General features: G+C 38.4%; 1 protein-coding gene across 4 annotated transcripts in view; it reads left to right on the forward strand.

The window, feature by feature from the left end:
- The window catches only part of SLC10A7 (solute carrier family 10 member 7), a 276,385-nt gene that overhangs the window by 199,315 nt on the left and 55,267 nt on the right, over positions 1 to 21,803 (forward strand). For all 4 annotated transcript variants that reach the window (XM_012454014.3, XM_012454016.3, XM_021666719.2 and 1 more), the window contains 2 exons: positions 151 to 186; positions 18,734 to 18,817. In XM_012454014.3, the coding sequence (XP_012309437.1) occupies positions 151 to 186; positions 18,734 to 18,817 (120 nt within the window). The remainder of the gene's footprint in view (positions 1 to 150; positions 187 to 18,733; positions 18,818 to 21,803) is intronic.

Raw genomic sequence — 21,803 nt, forward strand, 5'->3', positions numbered from 1 at the left:
AGGAAAAACTGAGATTAGGACTCTCCGCTCTTTATCTCCTAGATTTTATTAAACAGAAGATAAGCACTCCCATGCTTCAGAGTTTAAAATGGCAAAGAAGGTGTCCTGCTTTCACTGATAAATAATCATCCTCTCTTTTATTTCTTTTAGGGCATCGTTATAACACCCCTGCTACTGCTGCTTTTTGTGAGTATTTTGATGTTGTCTTTAATATCTTTTATTAAAAGCTAGCTACAACCCTTTAAGAAAGGTCATTAGAACAAAAATGAAATTTGAATTATTTTGCACCATATTTTGAATTGTTATTCCAGTTCATCGGTACTATGTAATAATATTCAGACACAAAGAAGCTTCATAATTTTGTGATCCAAGAACAGCATCAGGACCTAGTCATTAGGCCTCCAGCTCCTGGCTAAATCATTCTATCACAAATTAATTACCCCATAACACAGGTTACAATTGTGCTACTCTTTATTTTCTCATTTGTAACACTAAAGTGATTGATAGTGACCCAGTGTTTGATAGTGTTTAACAGAAACAGATCTAGGACCAGGGGATCAGAGGAAGCTTGGGTTCCAAGGCTGGTACTGGAGCTAACTAGCTTCCTCACCTTGGGAAGCCTGCCTCAATTTTTTTCATCTGTAGAATGGGAAGTAACACCTCCTCCGTTCTATCACTCAGAGATAATGAAACGTGTTTAAAAATTAAAAATACAAATTGATACAGGCTCCTAGTTAACGAAACAAAAACTGCTCTGAAAACAAGAAATGCTAATTAGCTGTCTTATTTCTTTTGACACTAAGCATATGAGAAATCAGATGAAAGATTATAATAGAAATTAACATTATCTCATGCTGAGCAAAGCATATGTAATCATGAATGATACCTAAAATATTTTATGAACTGTGCATCTTTTCATACATACATCTTCCAAATATAAATCACTTTGCCTATCACTGAAATGTAGTGGGGATGTGTTTCTGGGAATGTACTGTAGCTGTTTGACTAGCACCATTTATCAGTGAATTAAAACTATGGGGAAAATTTATTTAATTATAGCATAATTACCCAAGTTGGAATTCAATTAGAGTAATAGAATGAGGGACTTCATTTCTTACCAGCTATGTAGGAAATAGAGAGTGACAGATATACTACTAAGCAGTTGGATTCCGCATCTTTCATGAAAGACATTACCTTCAAGTAATAAACCTCAGCCTTACCCTCCCTTTTGAAATGCTGGCTCCATTCTGACAAGGTAAGAAGGGTCACATAATCAGATCACTTTCCTCAGCATAACAAACTTCATTAATATGGACTCCACCATTGCAGAATTTGCAGTGAGTCAAATTGAAACTAAAGAGAATATTTGCATTAATTTGGAAGAAAAGACTTGTTATGTACCTGCCTGCTACTAGATATGAGAAACTGGAAACATCCGTTAGTTTATTTCCAAGACCCGGGATCGCAGGACAGTTTCCCAGATGCAGCCTTCAGTGGGCACAGGATGCAGGCCTGTCTGAGGTCCCCACTTGCAGTAGATCAAGGGACTAGTATAGAGCGCAACATCTAGTAAGTGCACAGTAAACAGCTGCATCGCCTGGGTTTTCTCCGTTGTGGAAGAGTGACATCTCTTATTCATGTAAGTCATTTAAGACAAGCAGGGGAGATGTTATAGCCACAGCTAGGAGGTAAGGCCTAGGGTGTAATACTGTGGAGTATCTCAGAGGCTGGAATCTTTGGTATCCTTTTTCAACTTGTGATTAAAGAACCAAATGAGTACTTTTCTTCCCCTCCTTTCCATATCTGTGCCATAATATGCTGATAAAAATTGTGGCATCACCTTTTGACAAGCTTTCCCCTACTCACAGATCCATAGGCTCATGAGTCTTAGTTGGTTCAACATTCTAAAATTATAGAGCTACAAGAATGGTAGAAGACGGCCAAGATTCTCAATGTAAAAGTTTAATGCCTCCCTTCTGAGTCAATAGGGCCATCCCTGTAGGTTCAATGGCATTATCACCCACATCATTAGATACTTACGGTATTGTGACTTTACATCACATGCATGGCATATAACACTTTTTCTCTGTTTAGGTTGTCATGCATTTTACAAAAAATTGACATTTCTTAAGCATTTGGGTTACCAGGCCTCATTTACTGAGCAAGACAAGAACCTGAATGACAAAATGTGAACAAAGGCCAGATGTGGTCGCTCACACCTATAATCCCAGCACTTTGATAGACAGAGGTGTGAGGATAACTTGACCCCAGGAGTTCAAGACCAGCCTGGGCAACATATGGAGATCCCATCTATTAAAAATGTATATATATTAACACATTCCATAAAAGGTGTACTGTTTTTCTCAGTGCCCCTGTTGTGAGTTGAATTGTTTATCCCAAAAAAGGTATGTTAAGGTTTTGACTCCAAGTACATCAGAATGTGGTCTTGTTTGGAAATAAAGTAATTGCAAAAGTAATTAGTTAAGACAAGGACATGCTGGAATAGGGTGGGCCCTGAATCCAATATGATTGGTACCCTTATAAGAATAAGAAGAGAAGGCACAGACACACAGGTAAAACTCGGTGTGATGATGGAGGCAGAGATTAGAGAACGTCCACAAGCCAAGAAACACCAAGGATTGCTGGCAAACGTCAGACTTTAAAGGAGATAAAGGATTCTCTCCTATAGATTTCATAGGGAGCGTGGCTCTGGTTGATTTCAGACTTATAGCGTCTAGAACTGTGAGACAATAGATTTCTGTTGTTTTATGTTTTGGAGCCTTGTTATAGAAACCCAAGAAACTAATACAACTCCTAGAAATGGTATTGTCTTATTTTAACATATCATAAAAAGGGAAATTTATGGGTATTCAGGCATAGGAACTAATGAAGGACATTTTTGCTGATGGAATCTCAGCTGTATTCTTAACCTCTTCTCAGAATATTTCCTTCACTTTCTTGCTCCAACCGAAACCTGTCTTCTGATTCATGTTTCTGCCGCAGGCATCTTTCTTATCACTGAGCCTTGAAATGGGGAAGGTATCTTCCTTGTACCTCATTACCAATTCCAGATCATTTCCCATGCCTTCTCCATAAAATCCCCTGGTTCCTTTGAAGGTTGTGCCAACATAGCTATACCACTGCTACTCCTTTTTGTTGTAATTATCAATAGAATGGGAAGTAACACCTCCTCCATTCTATCACCCAGAGATAATGAAAGGTGCCACTATCAGTTCAAAAAAAAGTTAGCATCTTCCCATTGTTTTCTTTTTAACAGTATACTTTTAAAATTCTTGGTATTTTCAGTATTCACATAGTTGGTCCTTCCAATATCCTGGTCTCTAAATTCTTGACCTCTTCTCCAGCAAGCTTGCCCTCCACTTTATCTCAGCCAACTACTCCAGGCCCTTTACTTTGTTATTGCCAATAACTGCATCCTTCCATAATTCAATTTTCAAATGTCCTCTCTGACTAACAGCTCCTATCTTATGATTTATTCCCCAAATCAAAAATTCTTCACTGGAATGGCCAATTCATTTACTTTATCACCTTTACAATGTTTCTGACTATACCCATCCTACTCTCACCCCTTGCCTTCACATCCCATCTTACCTAGCCTAGACCTCATGGTCCATCATTGTAATTCCTTTATTATGTACACCATCAACCATCTTACTCATCTCTACTGCTTCATATTTGCCTGGCAAAGTACTAACCCTGCTGAAATCTAAGTCTACACCTTCCTGCATATGTATCTGAAGATGCTGGAGCAAACACACTACCATGCTGATTGGTCTCATTTGAAATTCATGACAACTAAATGTAAGTGAGTCTGACAATCCTGCTACCTTCCTTTAATTAATTCACTCTTCTACTCTCTAGAGGATCGTTTCACACCTTCTTGTGTCTCAAGTCTCCAGTGCCTCTTTTTTCATATCAAGTATTGCAGAAAGGAAATTGGCTGAGGAGAAAATAAGCAATCAGAGAAATTTTACGTGATCCCACCCACCCGCATGTGTAGCCATATTCTTCGCCTTTTCTCCTGGTTTCTATAGATAAACTGTCTTTTCTCCCCTCTAAAGGAAGTTCTTCGAGTTATGTCATCTCTTATGTCCTACTTAATGATATGATTCATATAGATATTCCTTTTTCTCCTATATTATCACATTTTTTCTCTCTAGTGGATAATTTCTATTAGCATATAAGCATTCTGTAATATTACACGTCTTAAAATTAAACCTTACCTCATCCTACCTGCACTCCATTTCTGTGCTCTCTTTTTATAGCAAAATTTCTCAAAAAAAGTTATTTAAAACTTATTCTTTACTCATTCAATAATATGTACTGAGTTATTTCTACATGCCAGATACTGGTCTGGGTGTGGGAATATAACAATAAGTAAAACATATGTGTCTTTGCTGTCAAAACAGTATTTTGAAAATACTAGTGGAAAGAAACAACCAATAGATAAGTAGAAATATAGTGTGTGAGATGGGTGATAAGTGCTGAAGACAAAAATAAAATAGTGTAGGGGAACAAGAAATACTAGATTGGGATGGGAGAAAGGGTTGCTATTTTAAATAGGACAGTCAAGTTCAGATTCACCAAGAAAATATTTGAGCAAAGGCCGGGAAGAGATAAGGTAGTGAGCCTTCTGGAGCTAGAGTGTTCCAGGTGGAGGGAACAGTAAGTGCAAAGGTCCTGAGAGTATACCCAGTGTCTCTAAGAAACACCAAGGTGGCCAGTATGAGTGGAATAGAGTGAGCAAGGGGGAGAGTAGATAAAGATGATGTCAGAGGCCAGGCGTGGTGGCTCATGCCTGTAATCCGAGCACTTTGGGGAGGCTGAGGGGCAGGCGAATCACAAGGTCAGGAGTTTGAGACCAACCTGGCCAACATGCTAAAACCCTCTCTCTACTAAAAATACAAAAATTAGCTGGGCGTAGTGGCGGGTGTCTGCAATCCCAGCTACTCAGGAGGCTGAGTCAGGAGAATTGCTTGTACCCGGGAGGCAGAGGTTGCAGTGAGCCGAGATCATGCCACTACAGTCCCGCCCAGGTGATGGAGTGAGACTCCGTCTCAAAAAAAAAAAGATGATGTCAGAGACAGAGCAGAGGACAAATGATTTAGGACCTTAAAATCCTTTGTAAGGACTTGAAATTTTAATTTGAGAGAGACAGGAAACCATTAAATGGGTTTCAATAAAAGGAATAGCATGTTCTGCTGTACTTTTGTAAAGGATGATTCTGGATGCTGGGTTGAGAAGAGATTGTAAGGGGATCATGGTGGAGGCAGGAAGACCAGTTAGAAAGCTAGTATGATATTATGGCAAGTGATGTCATTAGCTTGGACCAGAGTGGTTGAGTAAACCTGCTAGGAGGTAGTTATAAGTAGAACTGGAAAGTAGAACTGAGAGATTGAATAAAGGTTTTGAGGGAAAGAGAAGAGTCAAACATGACTCTAGGCCTAAGCAACTGGAAGAGTTGCCATTTATTAAGATAGGGAAGCCTTTAGGGTTGAGCAGGTTGAAGGAACTCATAAAGAGAATTCAGTGTTGTACATATTTGGATACCACTGACCTTCAGACATCTACGTAAAAACGTCAGGTAAGCAATGGACTTTATGAGTCTGGAAGTAAGGAGGGAGGTCTTAACTAGAGATATATATTTGGGAGAGGTCAGCATCTAGATGGATTTTAAATTAGACTGCTAGAAAGTGAGAATAAAGAAGGAAAGTGAGAATAAAGAAGGAAAGATATCAGAGGATCAAGTGCCAAAATGCAGCAATAGTCAGAGATTCACAAAGTAGACCAAGGAAAGGCCAGTTTGCTTAGGAGGAACATTGAGAAATTTGAATGTCCTAGAAGTTTAGCAGAGAATGTGTTTCAAAAAGGGGAAGTGATCAACCACTTCACATGCTGCTAATAGTTCAAATAAAATGAAGTTTGAGAATCGGCCATTGGTTTTAAGAAGACAGAGGTCACTGGGGACCTTAGTGAGAGCTATTCATCAAAGTTGTGTAGTTGAAAGCTTGATTGGATAGGTTGAGGAAAAAATGGAAGAAGAGTTAAAGATGGTGATAATTGATAACTCTTTTGGGGTAATTTTGCTGTAAAAGGTACAGAAAATGAGGTACTAACAAAGTTAATAAAATATGAAGAGAAAATTTGTTTAAGTTGGGAAAATTAATAGCACATTTGTGTCAATAGGATTAACCCAGTTATGGAGAGAAAAATTGATACAGAAAAAATAAGGGAGAACTTGTGGACACATGTTCTTGAGTAGGAGAAAGGGAGTGAGCTCTAGTGCATAGTAGTCTCCTAGAGTGAGAGATTTATTATGGGAATTGGCTCATGCAATTATGGAACCTAGAAGTTCCACTCTCTGTTATCTGGAAGCTGGGGAAACAGCAAACCCAGTGATGTAATTCAGTCCAAGACTAAAGGCCTGAGAAGCAGAGGAACAAATGGTATAGCTCCATTTGAGTTTGAAGGCCTAAGAACTTGGGGTTGGGGGTGGTGGCTTATATAAGTCCTGGAGCCAAAAGACCCAAGAACCCAGAGTCCCAGTGTCCAAGGACAGGAGAAGATGGATGTCCCAGCTAAAGACAGGAGTCAATTTACCCTACTTCTGTGTTTTTGTTCAATACAGGCCCTCAATGGATTGGAGGACACTTGCCCGTCATATATTCCTGTTGGCATTTATTATCTCATGACAGTTTAATAATTTGTTAATTTGTTTAGCTGTGTTCCCCAACTAGAATGTAAGCATCAGGAAAGAACAGGGACTTCATCTGTTTTAGTCACTGTCATAATCCCAATACCCAAAATAGGGCCTGGCAATTGAAGCCACTTAAAAACATTTTTTGAATGCATGGTTGGACAAATGAATGGATGCATCTGTCCAAAAAGTTGGGTTGGAACTATTTTTAAAACTGCTGTTTTGTTGTTATGTGCTCTAACTTCAGGGACATATTATCTATTATGAAGCCACTTTGAAGGAAATGAGTTCACTTTCCCTCACACGCTATTTGTAGAAAGGTAGCACAGTATGATGAAAAGGCATGAAACTTTGATTTAATTGGCAGCCAGTACCAGTTATGTAAAGTGAATTTTTTTTTTAAGATGAAATGAGTTAATTTTTGTGGAAGCATACTGTAAACTGTAAAGAGCCATGTGAATGTTACATTCGACACTTAACAGAATAATAGCAAGGAATCTCAGGAGGACATCAAGATTCTGCAAAAGCACTCATCTGAAATGCAGCAGCAGTCCAACTATAGATCTTAATTATGGGCTGAGTCCTAAGACTTAAAACGTTAGGATTCTATAATCATATATAATCTATAATTTTCTAATTTTGTATGTAAATGAGTCCAGTGTTTACCATGACCAGCAGCGAGAACAGTGAAACTTTCCCTAAAGTATCACCTTTTTCCCTGAAGTATCACCAAGATCCTGTCTTAGTTCATCCAGCCTACCGTAATAAGATACCACAACTGGGTGGCATATAAATAATAGAAACTTATTTCTGACAGTTCTGGAGGCTGGGAAATCCAAGATGAAGGCAGATTCAGTGTCTGGTAAAGGCCAGCTTTCTGGGTCATAGATGGGTGCTTTTTACTGTGTCCTCACAAGGTGGAAAGGGCAAGGCAGCTCTCTAGGGCCTCTTTTATAAGAGCACTAATCCATTCATAAGGGCTCTACCCTTAGGACCTAATTACCTCTCAAAGTTCCATCTCCCAATACTAGCACCCTGGGGTGCACAGAAACATTAGAGGCACAGAAACATTCAGATTATTGTGGAGGCAGAGTGCTTTCAAATACAATACCTCAATTATCTTGGTAACATACCTCTCATTTAGGCAAGGGCAGAAATTATTGTTCTTCTTTATTTTGTCAGTGGATCTTCCTCAGTCCATGGAGTTCCTGTCTGTTAGGATAAATTAAGACCTTGTCCAGCTTTAAAAACTGTACTTACAAGTGCATTACTTGGAATTTCATATTAATTTTTCTTATGAAACAATGGTACAAGTGGTAAATATCCACTAGATTTTAACTTCTAATAGGACAGGAATTGGAATTGTGCATGTCTTATTTATTACCTTATCTCCAATGCCAAGTATTCAATAAATATTTATTGGAAGGAGGGCAATAGAAAGGTGGATGAGTAATGAATGATTAGAATGAATCAAATGATAAATGAATGGTTGGAAGGTTAGGAACTCAACCTGACTTATAAAATCTTACCTTTTTATGAAAAATAAATTATAGTTTTCTAATAATATTAAACAAAATAATCATCCTTTTATTAAGACCTCCTGTGTACTGTGAATACTACAAGGATTAATCTGGCATTGATCCTTCCCTTAAAGATCTTATAAAGAGAAAATAGGATACATGAACAAATAATTAAAATTCAACTTAGAAATTATAATTTCCCAGTAACAATATTTCAAAGGAGATTACTAACATAGAAAACACTTCATTAAATAGAAGTAGATTTTTTGTGATAAATTTTCACTGAAAGAAAATTTTTAATTTGAGGGGAAGGAAAAGGTAGATAGAAACTTTGAATGTTTCTCAATGGATCTCTTGCCTACTTCAGATTTTTTTCATTTGCATGGTTCTGATTCTCTGTTGTGTCTAACATTACTTAAAAACTTGCATCTTTCCTTTCCTTTGATGTGGTTTATCACTAACAGTATGTTTAGCTGCCATTATTATGGTCTTTATCAGAGAAGGTTGAAGGAGAGAGATTCTAAAACTTGAAAAGTAGTATAGGATGGTAGTTAATATGAAGAAGCAATAGGACTGAGTTAAGCACTTTGGCTGTGAAGTCAGGCAGTTGTGTTCTAAACCCTAGTGAACAGTACTAGGACAGTTGTTCAAGCAGTTTGAAGCCTTTCCTTCTGTGGACACCTGTTCCCCAGAAGTCTCCATAGTAGTTAGCTCACACTTTCTCCCCAACTACATCTTGCTTACTCTACAAAGAGGAATGAAAGGAAGCTACATTTATGTCTAGACTTCTTCCCTGGTCCCTCTGAAAGACAAAGTAGGTTAAAGATTACTGTTCTTACCATGGATACATATCAGTCTAATTCTGTGTAATTGCAGTCGAAGGAAACCGTATATTGGATGGTGTTGTCATGGGCTCAAGCTCCCAAATTCTGCAGACCATCAATTTATTTAAATAAGTCCATGATTAGCAAAGAAAGGTCAGTTAAATTTTGAGTTTGTACCATTAGAATGACAGACCAAAGCTTCACTTCTATTCTCTTCAGCCATAATGGTCAATTGAGCATCAAGACCTCTTGAAACATGTGGAGCACAAGCTTTGACCACTGCTGAAAGTCATCCTCAGAGTTCATAGATGACACCACCTTCATATGTGGGGATGGTCACATCATTACCTTAGGGTATTTGACAAACACTGGCCTATATGCTCACCCATTCAGAATTATGTAAGCACCCCTTGAGTAAGTGGGGGCACTGCTAGCTCTGCTGTTCTATCAACTGATTTTATATGACTTGGTTTCTTAGAAAGCTGGCCTCTCATCAGGTAGGTTTTTAAGGCACTTTGATCGTTGGACTCATATACACATATGCATGTGTATGCACAAACACGTATGTACACAGAATATATGTATACCAGACTCTGTTTCTAGGCTAACTATATATTCCCTTGATCTGACTGTCTCTTCTATTAGTTTCCATTTCAGCAGTTCTTAAATTCAATAGGTTTGAATTCTGACAACTGTGTATAAGAAACCTTGTTTATTTGGGGTTGGATAATTATTATTGAGTAGCTAATATGGTTACTTCATGCATAATCCCATGTGACAGGCATGACTAGCTTTGGAGGTATTATCCTCACTTTATATGAGAAAACCTAGGTTCAGAGAGATTTTGTCACTCGACTGAGACTGCACAACTGGTAGAGAACACATGCCACTTTCAGCCTGGGTCTGCCTCCCTCTCCTGAAATGCTCCTTCCAGATTATGCTTCCTAAGTACATGTCTTGGGAGACACAGTTTGTTTTAAAACATTTTATCAGCACACAATTACTTTTTCTTGAACATTATACCCTAAGTAACATCAGTAAGAGGAAAAAAAATCAGGCATAATAATTGCCTTGATGAAACTTAAAACGTATGTGGACAAACAAGAATTACGAATATGGAGGCGATTTAGAGAAGAAATTGTCTGCTAAACTGAGATTTGAACTGAGCTTAAAGGAGTTCATAGAAGAGAAAGGTCCAGGTCAGCAAAAGAGATCAAGGAGCAGCTTTCAAGGCTACAATCATCATTAGTTTCCCTAGTAATTGGCTGCCTATGATAGAAAATTCTTCAACTTTTGATCCCATCACTGTGAACAAAAACAATGTATACAGCCATTAGTGTCATGTATAATACACTAATTATTTTTTTATAATTTGTTTCCAATTATGGTTGCATAATTAATGGACAGACGTGTGAGATTCATAAGATGATAATAAAACCTAAACCACTTGAAAAGAATCTAGCCATCTGATTGCCTCAGTTGCTTCACATTGAGTCAGTTTCTCTATCTTGTGCTCAGTCGTGTTTGTTCTAAAGCAAGTGAAGACAAGTCTCCCCTTGAAGCTGAGAGTAGCTTCTGAGTAAGGGAAGGGAAGGGAAGCACCTGATAAGCAGTTTTCAAATGCTCTAGAGGTGACATAGGTAACACTGATAAACTTCTACCCCCATTAAGGACTACTGTCCCAAGAAGGCCAGTTGCACTGCCGGTCTGGAACTTCTCAGACTTCACTGAAGTGAGCTGGGGACATGGGATGAGTTGGGGCAGTTTTGTCCTAGCTGGGCTTTTCCCTTGCCCTTTGGTTCCTTCTTCAGCACCAGCAACTGGGAGTGCTCCCTGAGCGGGTAGGGTCGATCCAGAGTTGGAAAGACACTGGTTCCTTGCTATGCCCTTGCCTATTGGTAACCAAGCTGGAGGAACTTAATCATGTGTTCTACTTAAGAGAATATTTAGCAATAGCAGGTTCTTTGATTCCTAAACCACACTCACGATTGACAAGAACAAATCCTTTGGTCAAAAATTAGGGAGCAAAGTTTGTTCCTAGAGGCCTCTGAGTATCTCTGCCTCCCTCCAGCCCTTCATATCCTGGAAGCTCAATTCCTCACAGCTTTCCTCTTTAGGTTGGGATTAGCCAATTTATAGTTCATTTTGGCACATTTCACTAAACAGTCTGTGTGAATTTGAATAACCTGAACCTATGATTGCATACATTAAGTTTCCATCAAAGTTATTAGAAGTTAACCTTTTCGTCTTACATTTTAAATTAGCATATAACATGAATAAATTGGAGGACATTATGCTAAGTGAAATAAACCAGACACAGAAAAACAAATACTGCATAATCTCACTTATATGTGGAATCTAAAAGAGTCACATTCATAGAAACAGAGTAGAAGGGAGGTTACCAGGGGCTGGGGAATCGGAGAAATGGGGAGTTGTCGGCCAAAGAATGTAGACTTGCAGTTATAAGCCAGCAAGTTCAGGACACTGAATGCACAGCATTGTTACTATAATTAATAATAATGTATTGCATATTTAAAATTTGCCAAGTGATTAGATCTTAAGTATTCTTAAGGTCATACACAAAAAGGTACCTACGTGAAGTGATGGATATGTTAAATAGCTTGATTGTAGTAATCATTTTGCGATATATACATATATCAAAACATCATGTTGTACACCTTGAATAGATACAATTTTGTCAATTATACCTCTATAAAACTAAAAAAAAGAACAATAACTAGCATATAAACAAAAAGAAAAGTGAAGCCATGTTTTTATATTTATAAAATCTATTAAAGCCTCTTTTAAACTTTATTTCTCAGAGAGAGAAAAAGACTGTGCATATAAATATTAAAAGATAGTTTCATCTCCCAAACAAATACTTTCCAGATAATAACCAAATTTTAGTTGGATGCATGCAACTGAATCAGTATGGCTGCTTAACAACCATATTCCTAATTTTGATAAAAATAATACTCCTAAATTTGATAAAAATTTTTAACAGTGTCTCACCTGGTATACATTTACTTGACAATTTTATGTAAGTAATTAGTTTTGTTTGCATGTATCCCTGTGAGAGAAGGAGCAGCAGAGAATGAAAGAAAAGCTGAACTACATCGTGTATAGGGAAAGATAGAATTCTGGAAAAATGTGGGGGATTGGGACCTGGGGAGACTCTTCCTTCTTCTGTCTAAATGTTTATCTTTGTGACAGGAAGGAGATGTGGGTATTATGAGTGTGTCTGTAGGTGGGCACAATAGTAAGCCAGTCTTCCTCCCTCTCCCTGGGGTTAGGCTCTGTGGATGATATGGAGAGGTGGAAATAGACAGGAAGGCAACAAATCCTGCTCTACGTCTGAAGCTGCTGCTTTCTGATTTCCTAGCAAAAGACATTTAACATTCATAATTCTACAGTATCAGCTGTAAATATCCTTATTTATCCCTGAATGTGGTGCTAATGAAAGTGAAGACCAGTCATCAAGAGTGAATTATTTAATACAATGTTTTAATAGCTGGGAAGAGACACAAATAGTGGAGACGCCTGTGGCTAATGGATTTCCCAGATAGGAGATAAAAGGCTGATTACATAGCAGAGCAAGTGAAGAACTGGTGCATTAATGACAATTTACAGGTCAGCTCACTTACAGGAGTGATTTAAATGCACCATCTGTTTTCTAACTGCAGGTTGATAACTGTGATTCTACAGACAGTCAACATCTCTTCATCAAGAATTGTTACCTATTTGTCTTTAAGTCTGGTTAGTTTGCCCCATATTATTTTGCCAAGTGGACCCCCAGATTCTTTCCAGATGAAATAGTTTCTAGATTGAATGGGTTGATAGCAGTCAATCCTGCTTCCACTCAGTCTCTCTCTGCCCAGTTAGAGAAGCCCTTATGTCCTAAGGCATCCATTGTGTGTACTGAATTAACTTCTCCCTAATGCACCTCTGGCACTAGTTATGTAACATCCTTGGGAGAGCTGAGAAACTAGTCACTCCAGTCATTTTTTTGTGTGTTCTGTGGCTTGCACCCTCCCCTTCCCCATGGCCCTGCCCCCTCACATAGGCACAAAAAGAAGAGCCCAGCTTTGGTTTTCAATCATGCCCCCTTCCCTGGTCTCACACTGTACCACCTGTAACTAATGTGTAGTAGAGTGTAAAGAGTTAAGTGTGAGGGCTTTGGAGCTACACCTGTGGGTTTAGATTCTGTCTCTGTCACTTTCTAGCTATAGTGACCTTGTCCAAGTTGTTTAACTGTTCTGTGCCACTGTTGCCTCTTGTGAAAATGAGGGCAATAATAAAACCAACATCAAGGGGTTGCTGTGAGAATTTATTCCACATGCAAAAGAAAGACAGAAAAAAAAGAAAAAAAATTATTCCACATGCAATAAGCATTTTAAGCATTGTCTGCTTCTCAGAAGAATACATACAAGTGGCCAACAAACTGGAAAAAAGCTCAACATCACTAATCATCAGAGAAAATGCAAATCAAAACCACAATGAGATACCATCTCACACCAATCAGAATGACTTTTATTAAAAAATGAAAAAACAACAGACACTAGAGAAGCTACAGAGAAAAGGGAACCTGTATACACTATTAGTGGGAATGTAAATTAGTTCAGTGTCTGTGGAAAGCAGTTTGGAGATTTCTCAAAGAATTTAGAACTACCATCCAACCCAGCAATCCCATTACTGCATATATATCCAAAAGAAAATAAATCATTTTACCAAAGAGATACATACACTCACATGTTCATCACTGAACTATTCAAAATAGCGTAGACATGGAATCAACCTAGGTGACCATCAACAGTGGATTAGATAAAGAAAATATGGTACATATACACCCATGAAATACTACAAGCCATATAAAAGAACAAAATCATATCCTTTGCAGCAACATGGATACAGCTAGAGGCCATTATCCTAAGCAAATTAACACAAGAACTGAAAACAAAATACTGCCTGTTCTCACTTATAAGTGGGAGCTTGTACTCAGGGACATAAAGATGGCAACAAGAGACACTGGGGACTAATAGAGCGGGGAAGGAGGAAGGGGACAAGGGTTGAAAACCTGTTGGGTACTGTGCTATCTGAGTGATGCGATAATCCATATCCCAAACTTCAGCATTACTCAGTGTACCCATGTAACAAACCTGCACATGTACCTCCTGAATCTAAAGTAAAAGTTTAAATTATTAAAAAATAAAACAAAGCAGTGTCTGGCACGTGGAAGCATACGATAAATGAGAAATACCTAATGTAGGTGACAGGGGGATGGAGACAGCAAACCACTATGGCATGTGTACACCTATGTAACAATCCTGCAAGATCTGCATATTCACCTCAGAACTTAAAGTAAATTTTTTTTAAATGTTACTATTACAGAGAAATTGAGACCCTGGATGAATAGAAAAATAAACTTTAAAGAACAAAGTTTCCAAGTTCAAAAAGGTCCAGCTCAATGCTCTCTTCATAAGGTTTACAGAGCTTGGAGAGAGGTAGCAAAATTCAGTTATAATCTTCATGTAAAAGGTGACATTTCCTGCCTAAAATCACTTCAGTGATCTCACATATCTCTGGCTCCTCTTTCTAGATCAACTTTATTATTTTTATGTTTTTACATTTTTTAAATGAATAACCATTTCAAGCTATATTCTCTCTTTAAGCACCCCAAAATAAAGAAAAACCCATTTCAAATTGAGTTTAAAAATATTATATATTTATAATGTCTCCATCCTTCACATACTAGACCCCTGGCATATTCAATGTTTGGAATCCACATGTTCTTTGAAGACGGTGGAACAAGGCTATGGGATGAGGAGGTTGTCCATGATCTCCAAGGTCCCTTTTTCCTCTAGAATGCTATGATCTCTGATCTACTTGATTGGAAACAGGTTACAGCAGCCTTCCTCTGAGGCTCTGTCAGATCAGAGATCAGAGCGATTATAGAAGACAACCAGTTGGGACACCTGGCTGATGATCCTTTCTTGGGTCTGTGAACTAAAGTAGAGCTTTGCAGCTTACCTGAATGAAGTTGGAAGAATGGAATGAAAATATGAGCAAGATTTTTCTGCCTTCGTGTTACGATCATTCACCGATTGACACACATTTGTTGAGCACCCAATATGTAGTAGATTAGTGGTTCTGAAAGTGCAAACCCCCAACTCAGCAGCAGCAGCATCACTGGAGACCTTGTTAAAAATACAAATTCTCACCACAACTCTCATCCCACTCCGTAGGCATTTTGAATCAGACACAGTGAGGATGGAGAAATCAATCTGCGTTTTAACAAACCATCCAGATGTTTCTGATGTGCTACATTTGAGAACCACTGCTCTAAATGTAGAACACAGTCACTCTGCTGAGCATTGGGACTGTAAATGTGAACAAGATCGTGTCCCAACCTTCAGGAGCATAGATTTGTAAACAAGAACAACCAAGGATTCCAAGAGGTACAGTTCAGACACAGAGAACAGTGGTTCACAAAAGAGAGCTAGCCAATTCAGCATTTTGGGAGGAGGTGTTGGAAAGAATTCCTGAAGAAGTAATGCTTGAACTGAGTCTTGGAAAAAGACTCAAATTTTTCCAGTTTGAGTGGGGAAACAGCATTCCAGAGAGAGGAGTGAGTGCATGTATAGTTGGGGATGGACAGGCATGCACACAGACCTCAGCTTTTATAAAGCAGCAGCTTGACAGGAGGGGTTTTGTCTTTTGTCCACTATTGTATCCCCAGCGTTGAGAACATACCCCTGCTCACAGGAAGCACCGAGTAACTACTTGAATGACTGAATGCAAAGATCCTAAATTGCCACGTACTGAATTATCATGAATGATTTCTTCTTAGCATATGATAGTAAAACAAACAAACCAAGCTAATGGTGAGTTTTCTCCTTTAAAGTACTACATATTTCTGCAAGAAAGTAGCCAAGAACTGGATTGTTTGTTTAACACGCTATATCTTAAAGCGTGGGTTGCCGGTAGGAAACATATGACTTCTAAATCTGCCAGGGTAGCTCAGTGAAGCCTAGAGCACTTGCTTGATACAAGTTTTCACTGAACCTGAAAACTTCACCTGTGAATTATTACTGAGTCTCATAAACACACTGATCTTTACAATAGAAACCACAACAGGTTCCTTCTTAAAATATGAAGAACCAAATATCCCAAGCAGCATATTTCCTTCTGTTTTAGTTAAAATCAGCTTGGCATGCAGAATGGTTGGGTTTTATGTGTCTCTAGCCCTGTCCTCACAGGCTGCCAGATGCTTGCTGTTCTGTCTTCTGGATGCCAGGGCATACTTCATAGCATCAGAAACTTCCCCAAGGGTCCCTCTGCATCTTCACACTGACCACAGTGACAGGTCTGGTGGCCGATTCAAAAGAAAGGACTTATGCCAAATTAGACTCCAGTACTGAGGTTTCCCTCCTATCAGAGCCACTTCTAAGGGAGCCATCCTGGGGGATTTCCTCCCCAGCATCCCTGCCATACCTCATCTGGCTTCATGTACCCAGTTAATTACATTCCTGACTAGCTTGCTCTGATCTCTGATCTGACAGAGCCTCAGAGGAAGGCTGCTGTAACCTGTTTCCAATCAAGTAGATCAGAGATCATAGCATTCTAGAGGAAAAAGGGACCTTGGAGATCATGGACAACCTCCTCATCCCATAGCCTTGTTCCACCGTCTTCAAAGAACATGTGGATTCCAAACATTGAATATGCCAGGGGTCTAGTATGTGAAGGATGGAGACATTATAAATATATAATATTTTTAAACTCAATTTGAAATGGGTTTTTCTTTATTTTGGGGTGCTTAAAGAGAGAATATAGCTTGAAATGGTTATTCATTTAAAAAATGTAAAAACATAAAAATAATAAAGTTGATCTAGAAAGAGGAGCCAGAGATATGTGAGATCACTGAAGTGATTTTAGGCAGGAAATGTCACCTTTTACATGAAGATTATAACTGAATTTTGCTACCTCTCTCCAAGCTCTGTAAACCTTATGAAGAGAGCATTGAGCTGGACCTTTTTGAACTTGGAAACTTTGTTCTTTAAAGTTTATTTTTCTATTCATCCAGGGTCTCAATTTCTCTGTAAAATACATTTTTTTCTTTATTTCAGTCCTTGCCCCAGAAATATCCTTAGGGTTAATATTTGTGGAGAGAATGTACCTGTTAAGCACCTTGTGCTTCAAAGATACAGCTGCTTTAAAATAGTTTAATTATTAGCTTCCAATATTTTGGTTTTGCATAAAAAGAAACATCTAACAGCCATGTAACATTTAACACACCAGGAATCCTGTTTGTTCTTTACCAGTTTCATTTTTTCTGTTTGACTTTTTTCATTTTAGTTTATATTGGTTGTGGAGAAAAAGGGCTAGAGACCACCAATTTTGATGGGTTAAATACAAAGCCAGTGGTCAGTGTTGAAGCTGGTTTTAAATGAACACAGGGCCACTGAAGGACAAGACCTATATTCTTGGCACTTTCAGTGCATGTAGGTTGGGGCTGGAGCTGGGGGACAGAATTTTATATAATATGCCAGAGTGGAGAGGAGATTTTGGTAAACCATTCATGCAGAAATCAGTGAAAACACTGCTCCCACACCACTTCGTTCAGAGCTATTGACTTCATTTATCTAAATGTTTGCTCTGTTTTATTTTACATTGTGGACCCTCAGTCATCACTGCTTCCATGTCCTTTCACAAATATTATTTTCCAAAAGGTATTTCTAAGTGTAACTAAACTTATGTAAACTGAGGTTTGGTCTGCAGGGGAAAGGTGAAAAGTAAATTCCACGGACCAATTATTAATGGTTTGGGAGAATCTGGTTGCAGAATGAACCTGTGAAAGAGAGGAACACCTATTGTTTGTCCAGAGAAGTTTGAAAAACATGAGGAGGTTTTGACCAACACTGAAAAGTTCATGGGAAGACTCAGTGATTCTTAGTGATGGAGGCTAACGTGAGTGTGTTACTGTGTGCATAGATAAGCACTGTTGGGCTGCAGGGAACAGTCTCTTAATGAAGCTGAGATTGCAATTGTTAGCTAAGAAAGAATCAAAAAATGAGGAAGAAGAAAAATAGGAATTATGAACAGTGTTAAAGCATACAAATTTAGGAGAGCTGTATTGAAATTTTAAGTTGAAAATAAGTTATGTTTCAGGATTTCCCATTCATAAGACCTTGTGTAAGAAAAAATTCTGCGGCATCTGAGATTCATTGTCTTTGTTTTGAAGGAGTCAGAAAGTTAGAAACTATTTCATTTGCATGAATAAAAATGTTATCTTGATAAGGGAGTGAGACATTTATTTTAGATATCTACAGACAGGTGACATAAAAATCACATAAACTGTAATTGTCAAAATATCATGCCATATGATTATAGACTGTATGAATACAGAATGACTTTACTAAAATAATAAACAATTTAGGTTGATTGCAAATCAATATTTTTCTTAATCTTAGTCTCCCAATAGAAATTATATTTTAAAATACTTAACAGTTTTTTGTGTTGAATTTAGAAAATTAGAGGTAACTTCACTTGTTCTTTGTAGATAGCTACCAAATTTCTGATGCATGTGAGAGAATCTATTTATTGCATTATTTATAAACACTAATACTTGATAACTGATTCACAGTAATTCTGACTCCTATTTTCTTGTTTTACAGCTTGGCTCGTCTTCTTCTGTGCCTTTCACATCTATTTTTTCTCAGCTTTTTATGACTGTTGTGGTTCCTCTCATCATTGGACAGGTAAGACCTCCAATTCTATCTGACCTTTTCTTTATGGATCAAATTGTGAAATCTTACATAATGTCAGAGCAGTTGAGAGAAAGGGTATTTAGAGGGAGGAGATAAATGAATGTATGAAACTGAAAACAAAGTTTCATCAATCACAGTATTCTCATTTTTTTTTATTTTTTAAGTTAATACAAACCTGCTTTGTAGTTAGCTGTATTTAGGGACCCCTGCTAGCTATATATAGGGACTTCTGCACAGAGTCTTCATTTTTTAAAATTTATTATCTGCTCCTTGTAGCTGTGTAGCTACCTTGAAAACACCTAGCAAGTCTTTACCTTATTCTGCAACTTTTGACAAGGTCTCTATTTGTGACTTTGCAATTCTCAAGGTTTATGACCATTGTTGGGAACAAGCATCTGTCTTTGGTTGGCGTCTTTATAGACTCCTCCAACAGCAGTTATGTTTGTAACCATGTAATTGATAAACAATTTAATTCAATTATCTCTTAAAGTTTGATCTTAGAAGATTTAGGGCTTACTTTGTCATTCTTATTCAATTGGACTAATAGAAATTCTATTTTAACTTTTTATGACAAGTTAGTAGTAAGCATACAAATTTTAAAACAAGTGAATTGTTTTGTTGTTTTTTGTTTTCTTTAAAATCATAGGATGCCACAGTATCGGAGTATAGAATTTAAAGCACAACTAAAGTGAGAAGGTCTTAGGAAAGCTGTACATTAAAAGCAACTTGATTCTAGACTTATTTCTGCCTTTGATTTGCTGTGTTACTATGGGCAAGTTATTTAATCTCCCTAGCTCCAGGTTCATAATTTATTAAATATTATGACAATAATATCTATCTTAAAGGGTTGTTGTAAAGATTAAATGAAATATGCATGCCTGTAAAGTTCTTGGCATAGAACCTGACTCAGGTAAGTGCTCTATAGCTTCTATCATCATAATCATTATTGCCAAATTCCCTGCAAATACTAACCAGGAAACAAGTCTTTGAAATATTGAATATAAAAAATGTATGCATAGGCTGGGTGCCCTGGCTGACGCCTATAATTCTAGCACTTTGGAAGGCTAAGGTAGGCAGATCACCTAAGGTGACCAGCCTGGCCAATGTGGTGAAACCTTGTTTATACTAAAAACAGAAAAAAAGGGCCGGGCACTTTGGCTCACGCCTGTAATCCCAGCACTTTGGGAGGCCGAGGCGGGTGGATCACGAGGTCAAGAGATCGAGACCATCCTGGTCAACATGTTGAAACCCCATCTCTACTAAAAATACAAAAAATTAGCTGGGCACGGTGGCACGTGCCCGTAATCCCAGCTACTCAGGAGGCTGAGGCAGGAGAATTGCCTGAACCCAGGAGGCAGAGGTTGCAGTGAGCCGAGATCGCGCCATTGCACTCCAGCCTGGGTAACGAGAGCGAAACTCAGTCTCAAAAAAAAAAAAAAAAAAACAGAAAAAAATTACCCAGGTGTGGTGATGGGGTGCCTGTAGTCCCAGCTACTCAGGAGGTTGAGACAGGAGAATTGCTTGAACCTGGGAAGCAGAGTTTGCAGTGAGTCAAGATCATGCCACTGCACTCTAACCTAGATGACAGAGCAAGACTCCATCTCAAAAGACAAAAGAAAAAAAAAAGAAATGTATGCATAGACATGTAATATTTACATGCTGTCTTAGCTCAGGTTCTCTGGGCAACAGGCTCAAAGACAGAGGTTTCCATGCAGGAAGTTCACTAGAGGGTACCCTTAGGAGCAACACCTTTAGGAGAGTGAATAAAGTAGGATGGAGATGATGCAATCCCAATAGAGGTCTCAGTAGATCCTGTGGGGAGCCTGGGAGGTGGAATGACCCTTCAGAGTTCTCCTGCCTTAAGGCAAGAACACCTGGTCTTTATACTCTTACACTGACCTGTTATTAGATACTGGCTTCCCTCCTACCTTCCATGAGGACTGTGACCTTGGGTGAGTCTGCTCTCTTAGGCTGAGGGCAAGTCCCAAAGAGGAACTTCGCTGACATCTTTTACTCACCCAACACTCCCTGCAGCTGTGGGCATAAGCACCTCATTCCTAAAGAGAGGGATCTGGGTGGTACTCTACAGCGTCCACAACACAAGTGCTTTTTTTTTTTTTTTTTTATTTTATACTTAGTAAAGGGACTAAATTTAGATAAAAGGAGGGATTTATAAGCACTTTAAGAATACCATTTAATGGCTAGGCGTGGTGGCTCACACCTGTAATCCCAGCACTTTGGGAGGCCAAGGCAGGCAGATCACGAGGTCAGGAGTTAGAAACCAGCCTGGCCAAAATGATGAAATGCTGACTTTACTAAAAATACAAATATTCGTCCAGTTTGGTGGTGCACATCTGTAATCCCAGCTACTCAGGAGGCTGAGGCAGGAGGATCACTTGAACACAGGAGGTGGAGCTTGCAGTGAGCCAAGATCACGCCACTGCACTCCAGCCTGAGTGACAGAGCAAGACTTTGTCTCAAAAAAAGAATACCATTTAATTAAATATAAAAAATGATACTTAAAAATGCTTCTCCCACAGTGCTAATCACATAACAGAGATTCTGACTAAATGTTACATCCCTGCCTACCTCTCTGAGCTCTACCACATTTCCTACTTCCAGCCTCCCTGGCTTTTCTCAGTTCCTACTCTTTCTTTCTGTTTAGAATGTCTTTCTGCCTACCTTTCCACCTCAACGTGTTTCTCATTTGACTCTTTAATCAAGGCTTTTTTGAGCCCCCAGCAGTAATTTTCCCTAGATTGTCATTTGTTCAGCGTAATATTTTTAGGTCTGTATATAGTAGGTACTCAATAACAATGATGTTTTTCTTTCATAGTTATCACCTGAAAAACATATCTGAAAAAAAAAGCTTACCTTTTTTAAGAATACCAGTTCAAGGAAGAATAAATTATTCAAATTTTATGTTAAAGAAAAGCCATATTTCTAACACCTCCCTTGGTTTTGAACCATATAGCTG

This window comes from Aotus nancymaae, unplaced genomic scaffold (genome assembly GCF_030222135.1).
Source record: "Aotus nancymaae isolate 86718 unplaced genomic scaffold, 86718_ANA_hifiasm-v0.15.2.pri h1tg000033l, whole genome shotgun sequence".
Classification (NCBI taxonomy): Eukaryota; Metazoa; Chordata; class Mammalia; order Primates; family Aotidae; genus Aotus; species Aotus nancymaae.